Source organism: Heteronotia binoei, chromosome 16 (assembly GCF_032191835.1).
Source record: "Heteronotia binoei isolate CCM8104 ecotype False Entrance Well chromosome 16, APGP_CSIRO_Hbin_v1, whole genome shotgun sequence".
Taxonomy (NCBI): Eukaryota; Metazoa; Chordata; class Lepidosauria; order Squamata; family Gekkonidae; genus Heteronotia; species Heteronotia binoei.
Genome location: NC_083238.1, coordinates 30,118,343 through 30,131,589, shown reverse-complemented (window position 1 = coordinate 30,131,589; position 13,247 = coordinate 30,118,343). Strand labels below are relative to the sequence as shown.

The window sequence follows — 13,247 nt, the reverse complement described above, 5'->3', positions numbered from 1 at the left end:
TTAACTACAATGACAACGTTTGTTGAATTCATACTAACATGTTTTGGTTACCCTGTGTGGTGAGCAACCGGTTCTTGAAAATCATTGCCGAGATACTGAAGCGTTTACATTTCTGCATACTAAATGCAGAATCCCACCCCCCACAATAACTCGTTGCATTTTTTTTCTTTCCATGAATTTTGCATTGAAGTGAAAGTAAATCCCATTGGTTTTGAGGTCTTATTTCCAAACAATGTGCAGCACTTACAGTGGAATCTTATACGGAATCATTCAGTCCCGTAGGCTTAAGAACTCTGCATAGGACTGCACGTTGGAGAGCAATCCTAGCAGGGCCGACCCTGGACTGTATGGTAACCTAGGCAAAGCTAACTTCTGGTCAATGTTCCCTCTAAGTCACAGAGTCTTGTGAGCAAAAATGCTACTTTGTGAGCTACTGGTATTAAAGTTGTGAGCTGTTGCATAAATTATTGTGATCTGGGGCTATTTTTCCTGAGCTAAGGCAAAAATGTGTGAGCTGGAGGCTAAAAATGTGTGAGCTGGCTCACACTACTCAGCTTAGAGGGAACATTGCTTCTGGTGCTCCCCACTCCCTTCACTGATAATGTCACCAAGTCACATGGGAGCACCCAATTCTGTGCCCCCAGAAGGCTGGTGCCCTAGGCGTCTGCTAAACAGATCTGCTCAGAAACCTATGCAGTCTATTCAGTGGGATTTACTTATGGGAAAGTGTTTTTAGGATTGTACTGTGAGCCAAATATACTTAATAGATCAGATTTCAGCAGAAAGAAACCACTAACTTGCATAGTGTATGAACATTAGAGATACTGTATATTTCATATGGCATCTCAATAAAAAAGTTAGCTTGGAGTTGAGCGCTTGGGGGCATTTTTGTTAACTGCGGAGCAGTGCATAGCTCTCTTAATGAAGACCATTTCAGTAGAATTATTTTGCATTTACTTCAGTTACTTCACCTTTCTCCTCAATGGGGATCTAAAGCAACTTATGTCATTCTCCTCCATTCATTCTCACAACAACCCTGTGATGTAGGTTAGGCTGAGAGTTTGTGGCTGGCCCAAAGTCACCCAGCCAGTTTCTGTGACAGAGTGGGGATTCTAACATGGGTCTCCCAGATCTCAGTTCCACAATCTAATCACTGCATCACACTGGCTTACAAAGAAGCCAGTTCTCCTTTGTCAATATCCCCCAACCAGCCCCCAAGTTTCACAGTTGCATGTTCTGTATGCTAAATCACCATCTCATGCAAGCTAGATCAATAAACTTAGAATTAGATAAAATCCTTTATTTTAGAGTTAAGCAGGCCAAATTAAATAACAATACGTTAATAACTTATCTTGAGGCCTGTATCACAGTTTGCTTCAACCGTTAAGGAAAAACCAAAATGAATAATTTCTAAATGTGGAATACAAAAGTGATCTGCAAAATGATTTACAAATATGAAACGCATTCATCTGGAAATGGCCAAACCATGCAAATATATTTATCTTCCATGTTTTGTCTGGAGCAGGTGATTTATGCACAGTAGGAACAGAAATCTTCACCTCATCAGGACCAAGGTCATGTATCTGTCTTACTTCCCATGGCCCTATAATAAGGGAGATGCATTCTATTATGTTGCATTTAAATATAAGGGTATCCTAGTAAAAGCATTTTAAAATCATATGTAGTACATATACCTATTGGGCTTATCTAAGTGGAATGACAGGATACAACCCACAAAATTTAGGAGTCCACAATTGCTGATAACCATGTGGATCCATTAGAAAAGTCCATGCAAAACTGCACCATTAGGTGGTCTTCTTCCAGTTCTAGATTTCCATAGCATTTAGCAGTTTCTTATCACAAAAGTGGTATTCTGTCTTACACATTGTACACACAGACACAACCATGTGAACGCATCGCGCTGGGAAGATTGCCCACAATTTCCCATTTATCACATTCAGGATCATATTTCTCAATATTTTGCAAATACGATCCTTTAGAAGAAGAATAACCTCCTGTTATGTAGATGAAACCATTCATCACGACAGATCCACACTCCATCCTTCTTTCCATCATATCGGCCTTCTGTTTCCATTCCTTTTTCTCTGGATCATAACAATCTGTAATTGTGGTTTGTCCACCCACAAGATAGAGCTTGTTTTCCAGTGCGATGGAACACAATCCATACTCTACAGGGAGAAAGGAGTAATACTGGAAGATTGCCTAATCATTTGTAAGCTCAAAATATAGCAGGTTAAAGAAATACAGCAGAAAATTAGGGATCATGTTTCAAAGATGAAATAGATTCCTTCAGTGATTGGGGGAAGGTGTCAGACACTGGGGTTGCAAAGAAGTGAAAGATTTCTGCTGTGTGGAATCAAGGGAAATTAGTAGGGTTGCCGGCTCTGGGTTGAGAAAGTCCTGGAGATTTGTGGGTGGAGCATGGGAAGGGGAGGGACCTCAGTGGGTATAATGCCATAGAGTCCACCCTCCAAAATAGCCATTTTCTCCAGGGGAACTGACCTCTATTGTCTGGAGATCAGTTGTAACCCACCTCAAGGCTGGCAACCTTAGAAATTAGTCGGATACTCTAAGAAGGTATACATGTAAACATTTCTATGAATAACAAGCTAAACACTGCAAGTCTTCTTAGTTATCGCAATATAGTATTATTTGCCATCATTAGACATACCTATTTTTATTCATTAAAATGTTTGTATCTCACTTTCCTGCCATTTACAGCGGCACAACCTAGCTTTCAAAAATCCACAGTACATATTTTATTCATGGCTTTTTTTGGTAGAAAAAGCCCAGCAGTAACTCATTTGCATATTAGGCCACACATCCTGATTTCAAGCTAGCAAGGACTGCGTTCCTGCTCAAAAAAAAACCCTGGCTTTTCTTAGTTTACAAGACAATCCTTGCCCTGACCTGGAGAGCCCTAAACTAGCCCAATCCTGTCAGATTTTAGAAGCTAAACAGGGTCGGCCGTGATTCACTTACAGAGTATTTTTCTTGTTTGATTGACCCCCATATTTGAAAAGTGTTTATGTTAGGCCGCTTTAATGTGCTTCCTTCTGCCGTTTTACACAGGAGGTTTAAAAAACCCCACTATTCTTAGACAGGCTATGCCCCTGTGGGCTGAAGGAAACTGAAGGAACAGACCATGTACTTATATTCTGTAGATTCTACTGTGATTTACGTGCATCTTATCTGGATCCTATATTGCAATCCCTGGAGGGTAAATCTGATGAAAGAAAGATAGTAAGCTTACTAGCCTCAAATAAGGCTGAAACCATCGAAGTGGTGGGAAACTTACTTTACTGTGCTTATAAGAGGAGAAGTCTGTTTAGAACGTTTAATTAACCACCTTTTTTCCTGCTTCCTTGATTTGATACTGTTGTTGTTATGCCAATAAAGCTTCTGTGACTGTTACTGTTACTACATGGATGTGAGACCACCAAGGAAGTCCTGGGTCAACAATGTAGAGGCAGGCATTGGCAAATTAACTCTGAATATCGCTTGTCTTGAAAACACTATGGGGTCACCAAATGTTGCCTTTGACTTGATGGCACCTTCCATTACCATCACCACAGTACAATCCTAAGCAGAGTTACATCCTTTTAAGTCTGTTGAAGTCAATGGTCTGATTTGATTGATTCCCCACTCCTCCACATGCACCTGCCGGAATGGCCTTCGGCCAGCTATAGCTCTCATAGGTGTTGTCCCTGAAAGGGCAGCTGCTGTGAGAGCCCTCTCAGCCCCACTCACCTCACAGGGTATCTGTTGTGGGGGGAGAAGATATAGGAGATTGTAAGCCGCTCCGAGTCTCTAATTCAGAGAGAAGGGTGGGGTATAGATCTATGGTCTTCCTCTTCTTCTTCTAAGGGTATAACTCTGTTTAGGATTGCACTGCCTGTCTGTCTCCAGCCTTACCTAATCTAATGTTAACACCTTCTTCTTTATTAGATGGTCAGGTTCTTCAGGTGATTACCATTTTCAACTGCTATCCTTTTCTATTACCCCCTTGTATTATACGTAGTTGAGTCTTGGGGCACCTTAAAGACCAACAAAGTTTTGTTTCAGTATTGGCTTTCACAAATTAGACCATCACATGCATGGGTTGTATAAGCATTTTGCAATTATTACATTCGCTCCATGCATCAGATGAAATTAGGTCTGACTTACCAAAGCTTATGTTGAAATAAAATCTTCAAGGTGCTACAAGAGTCCCAGTAATGTTTACTGCAACAGGCTACCATGTCTGTCCCTTTAGAACCTCCTCTCCCAAACAATTTGTTTTTAATAGAAAGCAGCCACTAAGACTAGGTATATGATTCAGGAGCTATTTAACTCTCCCCCTCACCCGATTTTCCTACTCAAAACAGTCACTTCTAAGCCTGATTGTACCTCCTGCTGGACAAACTTAAAGGCACTGCTATTCCCTCCTTTAAAAAACAACAACACCTAAATGCATGAGGGTGGCAATTTTCAGGGGGCAAACAATTACAAAGCCACTCTCTTCCACATTAGTCCCCCCATTGAAACCACAGCTTCAGCAACTGCTTCATTAAAGATAAGATTGCCAGAAAAATTAATCACCATTATTGCTGTCCATGCTCCTGAAGCAGATCTGCTTAAGGCAACAACTGCCCAAGGGACCATGAGATTCTTGTTCACCGGGTTCACCGAATCAGAATACATCAGCCATTTTCTACCAGATGGCGCACACAGACCACAGCCTGTGAACTTGCCTAGAGTGTTAAAAGAATCCTCCATGAAGCCTTAATTTAAAATTGAAATCTAAGCTCCACAGGTAAATGCTAGCAAATCAAACTAGATCAGGCCCGTAGCTATGGAGAGAGGGACTGTTGGGGCACTGTCTCCCAACTTCCAGTGGAGCCCCCAGAAGTCCTGGGTACAGTCTCATTTTTTTTCTTTTGCCATGGCTGAGCTGGCAAAGCATCGTCAGCAGCAGCCAGAGCCGTAAGAGCTGAGCAGAGCACTGCAGCAGCAAAAGCAGCAGGCAGAGAGGACAGAGGTGGAGGAGTGGGAGGTGGAGAAAGTCGCATGGAATGGGCTGAGGTGGGGGGCGGGGGGGTGGATGGAGCTGTTAACTGCAGAGCACTGGGGTAGGGGAGAGGAAGGTGGAAGGAAACCCTACCCCCTGGTTGCATGCAAGGTGCAGTTCCTTCTTGACTCCGAAGTCTTATGGTTGGCTGCCTCGACTTGGCCACTTTCAGAGTCTCCAGCTTCTGCACCTATCGCAGAAAGCTTCTGAGAAGCAACAACCCCACAAGGATGGGAAAGGTGCCCCCCCCAACCTTTAAAACCCCCCCATTTAAAAATCTTGGCTATGCCCCTGAACTAGATCAATATTGCTAGCAGACCGTGAGCTATTTAATAAAATCTTGTGGATGCAAATTGTGTTGAGCAGAGGTGGTGGTGGTTTCTTTTGGAGATGGACCAATGGTACTTGCTGCCTTGGTTCTCAACTGCAACTCTACATGCTTTTCAGATATTGGAGGGTGATATGTTTATCATAGTAGGAGAATCAGGAGTTATGATATTTTCTCTGGTTTGCCATAATACAAGGGTAACGATCAGGATGAAAGGTTTCTTCTTCTCCAGCAGTCCTTCCTTTCTGCCTTCCTTCTCGCTCTGTGGGTACTTCTGAAGAAGACATGGCTATCCCTCCTCCATGAGCACAGCAGGCAAATGTGAACATGTCTACCAAACACATACTTGCCCCACATAACCAGATCTTGGGATTGTTTGTAGAAAGTTTAGATGGGAGTAATATGATAGATATGGAATGCTTCTCAGTAGTTTCTCCCCCACTTTGTTTGCATCCTGTCTTCATTCATTTTCTTTTAAGCATAATGTTATGAGTCTACCATGCTTTATTGCTGTGACAATTATCTTTGCTATGTAGGATCTAGCAAGCTATTTAAATACCACATTTTCCTCCACACCAAGCAGGACTAAAATTTACCTGGATGCGGGCTAGTGGTGACTGTGCTCCATTCATTAATGTCCAAGTGATAACTCTGAACTTTGTCGTAAGTGCAGCTTCCCCGGTAACCATAGTGACCTCCGATGACATAGATGATTTCATTCAGGACGCAGGCAGTGGCATTTCCAACTCCTGTTTGAATTTGTAAAGGGCCTTCAAACCATGTTTAATACTGCTCAATATAATTTTCACAAATAGATTTGAGTTAAAACATATTTAATATTGCAGATATGAAACTACACCTGAAAGGCATACTAAATACATACTAAAATTATATGCTGAAGACAATCAGTTATGTTAATATAAAGCAAAGGACAATGGTTCAGTAAACTTTCTCCCCATGTCCTGTTGAAGATTGATGATTATGTACATTTTCAGCACATTTATATAGCATTTACATGAGATCATAAGCTTTTCAGTGCATAGAAAAACAACGTGAGTTAAGTTGTGTAATTTATTGATCAGCTATTGATGAGCATAAGCCAAGGCATAAATCAAAGACAATTACTTAATTTATTTGAGTCAAAGACTCACAATTCCAAGTGTGTGAGACTGGTCAGGCCTCAAGGACTTGTCCACCATAATTTAAGGACCAGACATAAAAAGTGAATGTGTCATGATTAATAGTTAATGCAAATATATATATATAATTCATGCAAGTGAGTGCAATATAAAATACAAACTCCTACAATTAAAATATAGCACTGTAGCTAAAAACAAGCCCTTCTTGTGACCACACAATGATACTTGACATCATGGGCAGTGTATATACAAATGTCTCATGGCTCTGCAGCTGCAATTTACTCATGAATTCATAAATATATTAATCATGTCTAATGAACAAAGAAGTGCACACTGAACAATAAATTGTGCAATCCATCTTTGTCTGCCATTGGAGAGTCCTAAAATCCTCAACAGCTGATAGTTCTCATTTATCCATTTTCCTCTAGCCCCAACAGGAAAACCTATAAATTTCACATGAGTAGTGACCATGAGCTTTAACTTGCTCTTCCAGTTTGCCGTAGTAGTTCACTTTCTCCTGAGCTGCTTCATTAAGACCATGCCTATGATGATATTGAAAGCAGACAGTAACATCCACTACAACCCAGCCCATCCCCTAACCAATATAAGATCAGGTTTTCTCAATGAGCCTTTTTTTAGTTTTCAGTTATGGCTCATGATAGATTTTTCATCCATTAGATCTAGCCTCCTCCATGAGAACGTCGCAGATTTTATTCTAGTGCACTCTTCTCCAGCTTTGCATTGCACTGCATTACACTTACAACACGTTCTCAAAATCTCCTTATTCCTTCTTGCTATAAACTCTCTCGTGCAACCTAATGTCAATGGTCTCAATTATTAACATCCACAAGCTCTTCCATGTTACCCACTTTTGGAATTAGGATAGATCTACAATTCTTCACATCTGGTATCAAGCCAGTTAAAAGTCATAGGCTGAACAGACAATTTAACACTCTCTCCTGGATTCATTCTTTTCCAATAACTAACACTGACTGTATCAGGACCTACAGCTAACAATAATTCAAATCACCGTTTCTCATATACTACATTTCTTATACAGAAAGTTACTATGTTGTGCTTGGAAGCTATATGCAGCTGTGTTGGTCCAAAAGCAAAATCCAAAAACAAGAAAACAAATCCAGGTAATACCTTTTATAAGAACCAATCAAAATGCCACCAAAAACTCTCCAAGTAAACAATGTTATTCTTATTATTAGACTTTGCCAAAGTTGATTGTATAGAGTAGTAGAAAAAATTGTGTCATTAAATTATTTCATAACCATTTTAAAGGATACATTTTTTAAAAACCCAAGTAGCATGAAATATATTACATACCTTTGATCATGTCTGCAATGGGGATCCATTTATTTTTTAAAGGATCGTAAAATTCTGCTTCTTCAGTTGGAGCTCCTTTTCTGTAACCCCCTAAAGCATAGATGCAGCCATTCAAGGTAACCGCACAGTGATAGTACCTTGCATTCAGCATAGGGCAGCCTTCAGTCCATTCATCAGCTTCACAGTTGTAGATCCACACTACATCAAGGGCTTCTATATTGTCTGTTCTATAACCCCCTGTGACATAAATATTGGGTCCCAAACTAGTGACTGCATAACTTTCCCTCGCATGGTCTGGCATATCTGCACCCTGGATCCAGGTATTGGCGATAGGATCCCATATATGCACCTCTGATAAAGGATGCCAATAATATCCTCCAATCACGTACATAACAGCTGTCGACCTTGCAGAGGCTGCTTTGGGGTTATGGCTCAGGGCATTGTGTATTAGAGACCTAATCTTGTTTTCATTTAACCGGCATTTCTTGTGCAAGCTTAAGGCTGACCTCAAATACATTTTGTCTAAAGCCATTTCCAGACAGCTCAGCAGATCATAAATGTACTCAGTTCTTTTGTCCACATCATAAGATATCCACTTAATAATTGGCTCTATCACGGCATCTTTTTTCCAAAGGCTGAGATTCTTTCTGGAGAGAATGAGCTGAAGTTTCTCACCACTGATTTCCAGAAACTCTTCCTGCCTGCACACTTCTTCAAATTGAGATAGCAATATCCTTCTAGATTCCTTCTCTAGCTCTGAACAGACATGGTATTCTGCAAAGGAGTGCATCCCCAGGCAGTTGTCAATGTCCAAGTGCCTTATCAAAAACTGTTCACAGGCTTTCTTTACTGAGGTAAACTGGAGGAGGTCTGCAGCTTGGAGGAGGCTTTGAACGTTTCTTTTTGTTATCTGAATCTCTGATGTGTATGTATAAACCACAAGGGATTCCAGAGTAGTGGGACTGAGCCCGGAAAGCTTGATCTGGTTCTTAGACTTTTCTTTCATGTCAGAAGTGAACATAGCCTTAAAATAGTTGCTACAAGCAGCCAGCACAGCCTTATGGCAATGGAAAATCATGCCTGAAGCACACTGAAGAGTAATATCAGTAAATAAACCATCCAGGTAGAATGTTCTGAAGGCATCTAAGAACTCCACAGGATGAGAGAGGTCTTTATATAGATAGGTATATTCCTCCTGCCCGGTCAATGCCATCGCTGCAATAAAATGTCAGAAATGCTAAGGCACTGAACTTCATACAGCCAATGCATGTTTAATCACATATAACTCCCACTGTTTCCAGTGAAGCTTTCTCCTAAGTTGATACATACGGGATTGAAGTCTTTCTTTAAAGTGTTTAGTTCTAGTTTTGGGGATGGTGGGTGGGGGATAAAACATAAAATAAAATCCACAACATTCGATAGTAATAAACAGGCAAATCGAATAAAGCAAAGCCACAAATAAAAGGTGCAGATTCTTAACTTCAGAGGAAAAAAGGAACTAAAGAACCTCCTTATAACCCCTCATTCATTTGCGTGATCAAATCGCAAAGTTATATGCACAAAAAAACCAACAACAATATTGTATTGCATCCAAAGTGGCTATAACCACTTCAAATACACAAAAAGCTAAGAATATTTGCTGGGTTTAGGAAGGATAAATTATATAAAGAATCTCAGAAGGATCCAAGTGAGGCAGCCAAAAGAGGAAGAAGACAGGCAGACCGACAGGCAGACTGCCTGGGCTTTATCAATTTTAACTTGTGTTACATGGAAAAACTACCTGTTTCCAATGTCTATTGATAATAATGGCAGGCATTGAAAGATATTAAATTCTATATGAGTGGCAATTCTATGCCATGCTATAAACCTAAAGCAAACACAACCTGGAGTTCTTAGGAATTGGGGTGCAAGTTTCCTACTATTTTTAATCATCTCAGAATCTGAGATTTTTGAAGAACTTTATCACACATGGTCGAGTTGTACAAGAAACCCTCCAGCAAAATGTACTAGTTTTTCTATCATATCAGGAGTAAAATTCCAGTGGTTCAAAATCTTGAAAGATTAAGCATATTAATGGAAGGCTGATACTCTGTACTCCTTTTACAACTTAAATACTCCTCTGGTTTATCTAGGTCCCTGATTCAGGTGTTGCCTTGCCCTAGAGAAAAATATGTAGCTGCCTGAAGACTGAGGTAGTGCACATTTTTCAGACACAGCTGACTCAATCAAGTTTGCTTCCAGTATCTGGTAAATAACAATGTACAGGAACAACTTTTAGTAATCCATAATTACAGTATTGCTACCTGATCATATGTATGTTTGCTCAGAAGTAAGACCACTGAGTTTAGTGAGGCTTTCTCCCAGGTAAGTATGCATAAAAACATAGCATGAATGTGTTTGTTGTAAAGTCAGATGCCTCTTGGTGTAAAAACTGTATAAGCATGAATGTGTTTGTTGTAAAGTCAGATGCCTCTTGGTGTAAAAACTGTATAAGCAAATCTTTTAAAACGCATGATGAGCAGAGCTTTATTTGAGCAGGAACGCAGTTCCAGCCAGCTTGGTGTCAGGAGTGTGGCCTAATATGTAAATGAGTTCCTGCTGGGCTTTTTCTACAAAATAGACCCTGATGATGAGAAATATGGGGATACTTTATTTTTCACTGAGTTTTTTTCTTGTAGCTGCATCCACTTTTATTCTATAAGTCATTTTGAAACTTCAAAATGATATACACCAGGCTCTGTGCTTCCTTGTCCAGGAAAACTGAATTTGCTTGGTTTCTCAGCCTAACAGCACTATATGCCTCAAACCTTTGTCTGAATAACATCAGTCTTATTTATCTTAAATGGAAGAAGAAGATGATATTGGATTTATATCCCACCCTCAACTCCGAAGAGTCTCAGAGTGGCTCACAATCTCCTTTACCTTCTTCCCCCACAACAGACACCCTGTGAGGTGGGTGGGGCTGGAGAGGGCTCTCACAGCAGCTGCCCTTTCAAGGACAACCTCTGCCAGAGCTATGGCTGACCCAAGGCCATGCAAGCAGGTGCAAGTGGAGGAGTGGGGAATCAAACCCGGTTCTCCCAGATAAGAGTCCACGCACTTAACCACTACACCAAACTGGAAGGCAAAAATCAATAAAACTTCGTAGTATATTTTGAATTTGCATTCTGTTTTAATTTTTACAATAAAACACTGGTGCGTGAGGGGGGGAAATTATTAAATCGCTGATAGAAATACTATACCACAAGTGTAGGTGCTCTAGGAGAACAATGGGGAGCCAATCTTTTCTTACTTTATTTTTTGCCATTTTACCTTTTACAAATTCAGCACTATCCCATTTAGGATGGCCAGTTAACAAAGTACCCCAAACCACCTTCAGCTGGGAAGTTGTGGCAGGTGTCATTTGTTCTGTGTGTATTTCTGCGGAACAGCTCAACGGTGACATTAATGAAAAGCCATTGTTTCTTTGGAGAAACTCTGGAGCAGCCTTTTGCTAGGCACCTGTCGAGAACTGCAGGTGTGCGCCCAGTCCCCTCTTCCTCTCAGTCCGCCCGGGGTGTCAAACAAAGAATGTGCAATCGAGTCACACACCCCTAAATCCGTGAGCTGACCACACCATTCCCCTCCAGTAGCCACCCCTCACCCCTGTCTCCCCACTGGCAGACGCGCTCCCAGCCGGCTCGAGAAGACCCACCTGCTCTCCAAATCAATTGCCCAGGTAGCCGCAGCAGCAGCAGCCCCGCGCTTGGTCGAGCTTTGGAAATCGAAAACAAAGGCGGGCAGGTAGGAGGGCGCCGGCTGGCAATCAAAGGCAACTCGCAAGCAGAGCTCCCCCAACCCACATATATATTTGTCACCGGCTAGGATTGGTCGTGGGGCATTGTGGGAGCGCGTGCCCCGCTGTCCCATGTGGCTCGTCAGCGAGCCTCAAAGTGATTTTCTCTCCCACTCTGGAGAGTCAATAAATTGCGGGATGACCCACGCCCCCGCCCCCTTCCTCTGGCGGTGCCAACAAACCTCGCAGAGGTCAAATCAAGCTGCTTGGCGGCGTGCTGGTGGTTCACAGCAGGTGACCAACTTGGACTCCACCTGCTTGTTGAGGTTGCCGCTGCTGGGCGACCAGCGAAAGAGTGCAGGGCGAGTGCTCTCATTTGCCCTGCAAAAGGCAAGCAGGGAAGAGGCGCCAACACAAGGCGCGCTCGGCTGCTTCTGGGGAAAGGGAGAGAGGACAGAAGGCGGCTTCTGCCTTCCCTCCGGCCCCTTTGACCATCTTTGGAAGAGGCGCTGCTTCTGGTTGCTGCTGCCTGCCAGCTGGAGCAGCAGATGGGACCGGGCGAGGCGGCACCTCCTATTTTGGTGCCTCAGCTGACTCCCTCCACTCTTTGCTCTCCCTCCCCCCTTCGCACATGGCCCTCTGCTCCCAAGATCATAAACAGCGGCTGATAGTTCAGCCTCCCTCCCTCCCGCCCCCCCCCACCACCACGAAGCCCAAGCCAGGCAAATCAGTTCTCCAAATCAATTGCTACAAATCAAGCCTTGAATAGCTTGAGCTTTGCACCCTGGCTGGAGATGGTAACACCAGGTAAGGTGCCAGCTAGATGATTCCCAGTGGTCAGTAAAATACATACCTTAGTTATTGCCTCTCCCCAAAATGGTGTAAAAACACAGACATGCCAAACACAGATGTTTGAGCCAGTATGGAGCTGTGGTTAAGTGTGTTGGATTCTGGGAGACACAGATTCAAATCTCCACTCTGCCATGGAAGCTTGCGAGTCACCTTGGGTCACACTCTCAGCCTAACCTACCACCTCTGCAGGCTGTTGGCTTCTTTCAATGAAAGCTTCACTAGGCATATCTGACCCACAAAGGACTTAAGTTCAAGTGTGCATACTGAGGATAATGTAGCACAAATGGCTTACCTTAAAAGATCCTGAATAGTCACACTTTCTTTGTAATTATGAAACACAATAGAGGACCATATGGATTTTAGTTAAAATGAAGATATAAGATTTTAGATAACATTATAATAAAGCTTGTTCCTCATTTTAACATTTCACCTTAGGACACTTGTCCTAAATATATGTTACAAAGAGAAGCAGGTTTGTCAAAGGTCTTCCAACTGGCACAGCAAAGGAAGATCTGTGAGCAAGGCATTGCCAAGACTAAGCCCTGAAACAAGTGTTTAAGAGACTGAAGAAAAGGGCTCCCTAGTAATGACACCGCAGCCTCGGAACTTAATTACTTCTAGCAAGTTCTTGCTATGCCAGCCCTTTCAATAATATTTAGGAAATTGGTAAAAACATTAGAAAGATGTTCTGATATGAATCTTGGAATTGCCTGACCATCATACAGTGTAATCCTAAACAGGGCAAGT

The 13,247-nt window shown here is 42.1% G+C and overlaps 1 protein-coding gene across 2 annotated transcripts; it reads right to left on the bottom strand.

The window, feature by feature from the left end:
• Positions 1-1,285: 1,285 nt before the first annotated feature.
• KLHL23 (kelch like family member 23) lies at positions 1,286-12,117 on the bottom strand. 2 transcript variants are annotated; one of them, XM_060257223.1, is made up of 4 exons: positions 11,568-12,117; positions 7,874-9,088; positions 5,996-6,148; positions 1,286-2,189 (listed from the first exon to the last, which is right to left on the bottom strand). In XM_060257223.1, exons 2-4 carry the CDS (start codon positions 9,084-9,086, stop codon positions 1,879-1,881), a joined length of 1,677 nt encoding a protein of 558 aa, XP_060113206.1. In that variant the 5' UTR covers positions 9,087-9,088; positions 11,568-12,117; the 3' UTR covers positions 1,286-1,878. The 2 variants fall into 2 exon arrangements, with proteins under 2 accessions (XP_060113206.1, XP_060113207.1); XM_060257224.1 differs by lacking the exon at positions 11,568-12,117 and having other exon boundaries at positions 7,874-9,115.
• Positions 12,118-13,247: the final 1,130 nt, after the last annotated feature.

Excerpts from the sequence above, each read along its gene's own strand:
- KLHL23 (XM_060257223.1), bottom strand. The coding sequence starts at position 9,086 with ATGGCATTGACCGGGCAGGAGGAATATACCTATCTATATAAAGACCTC. Across the intron at positions 6,149-7,873 it reads CATTGCAGACATGATCAAAG|GAGTTGGAAATGCCACTGCC; the intron begins GTATGTAATATA and ends AAATTCAAACAG. Across the intron at positions 2,190-5,995 it reads CACCACTAGCCCGCATCCAG|AGTATGGATTGTGTTCCATC; the intron begins GTAAATTTTAGT and ends TTCTCCCTGTAG.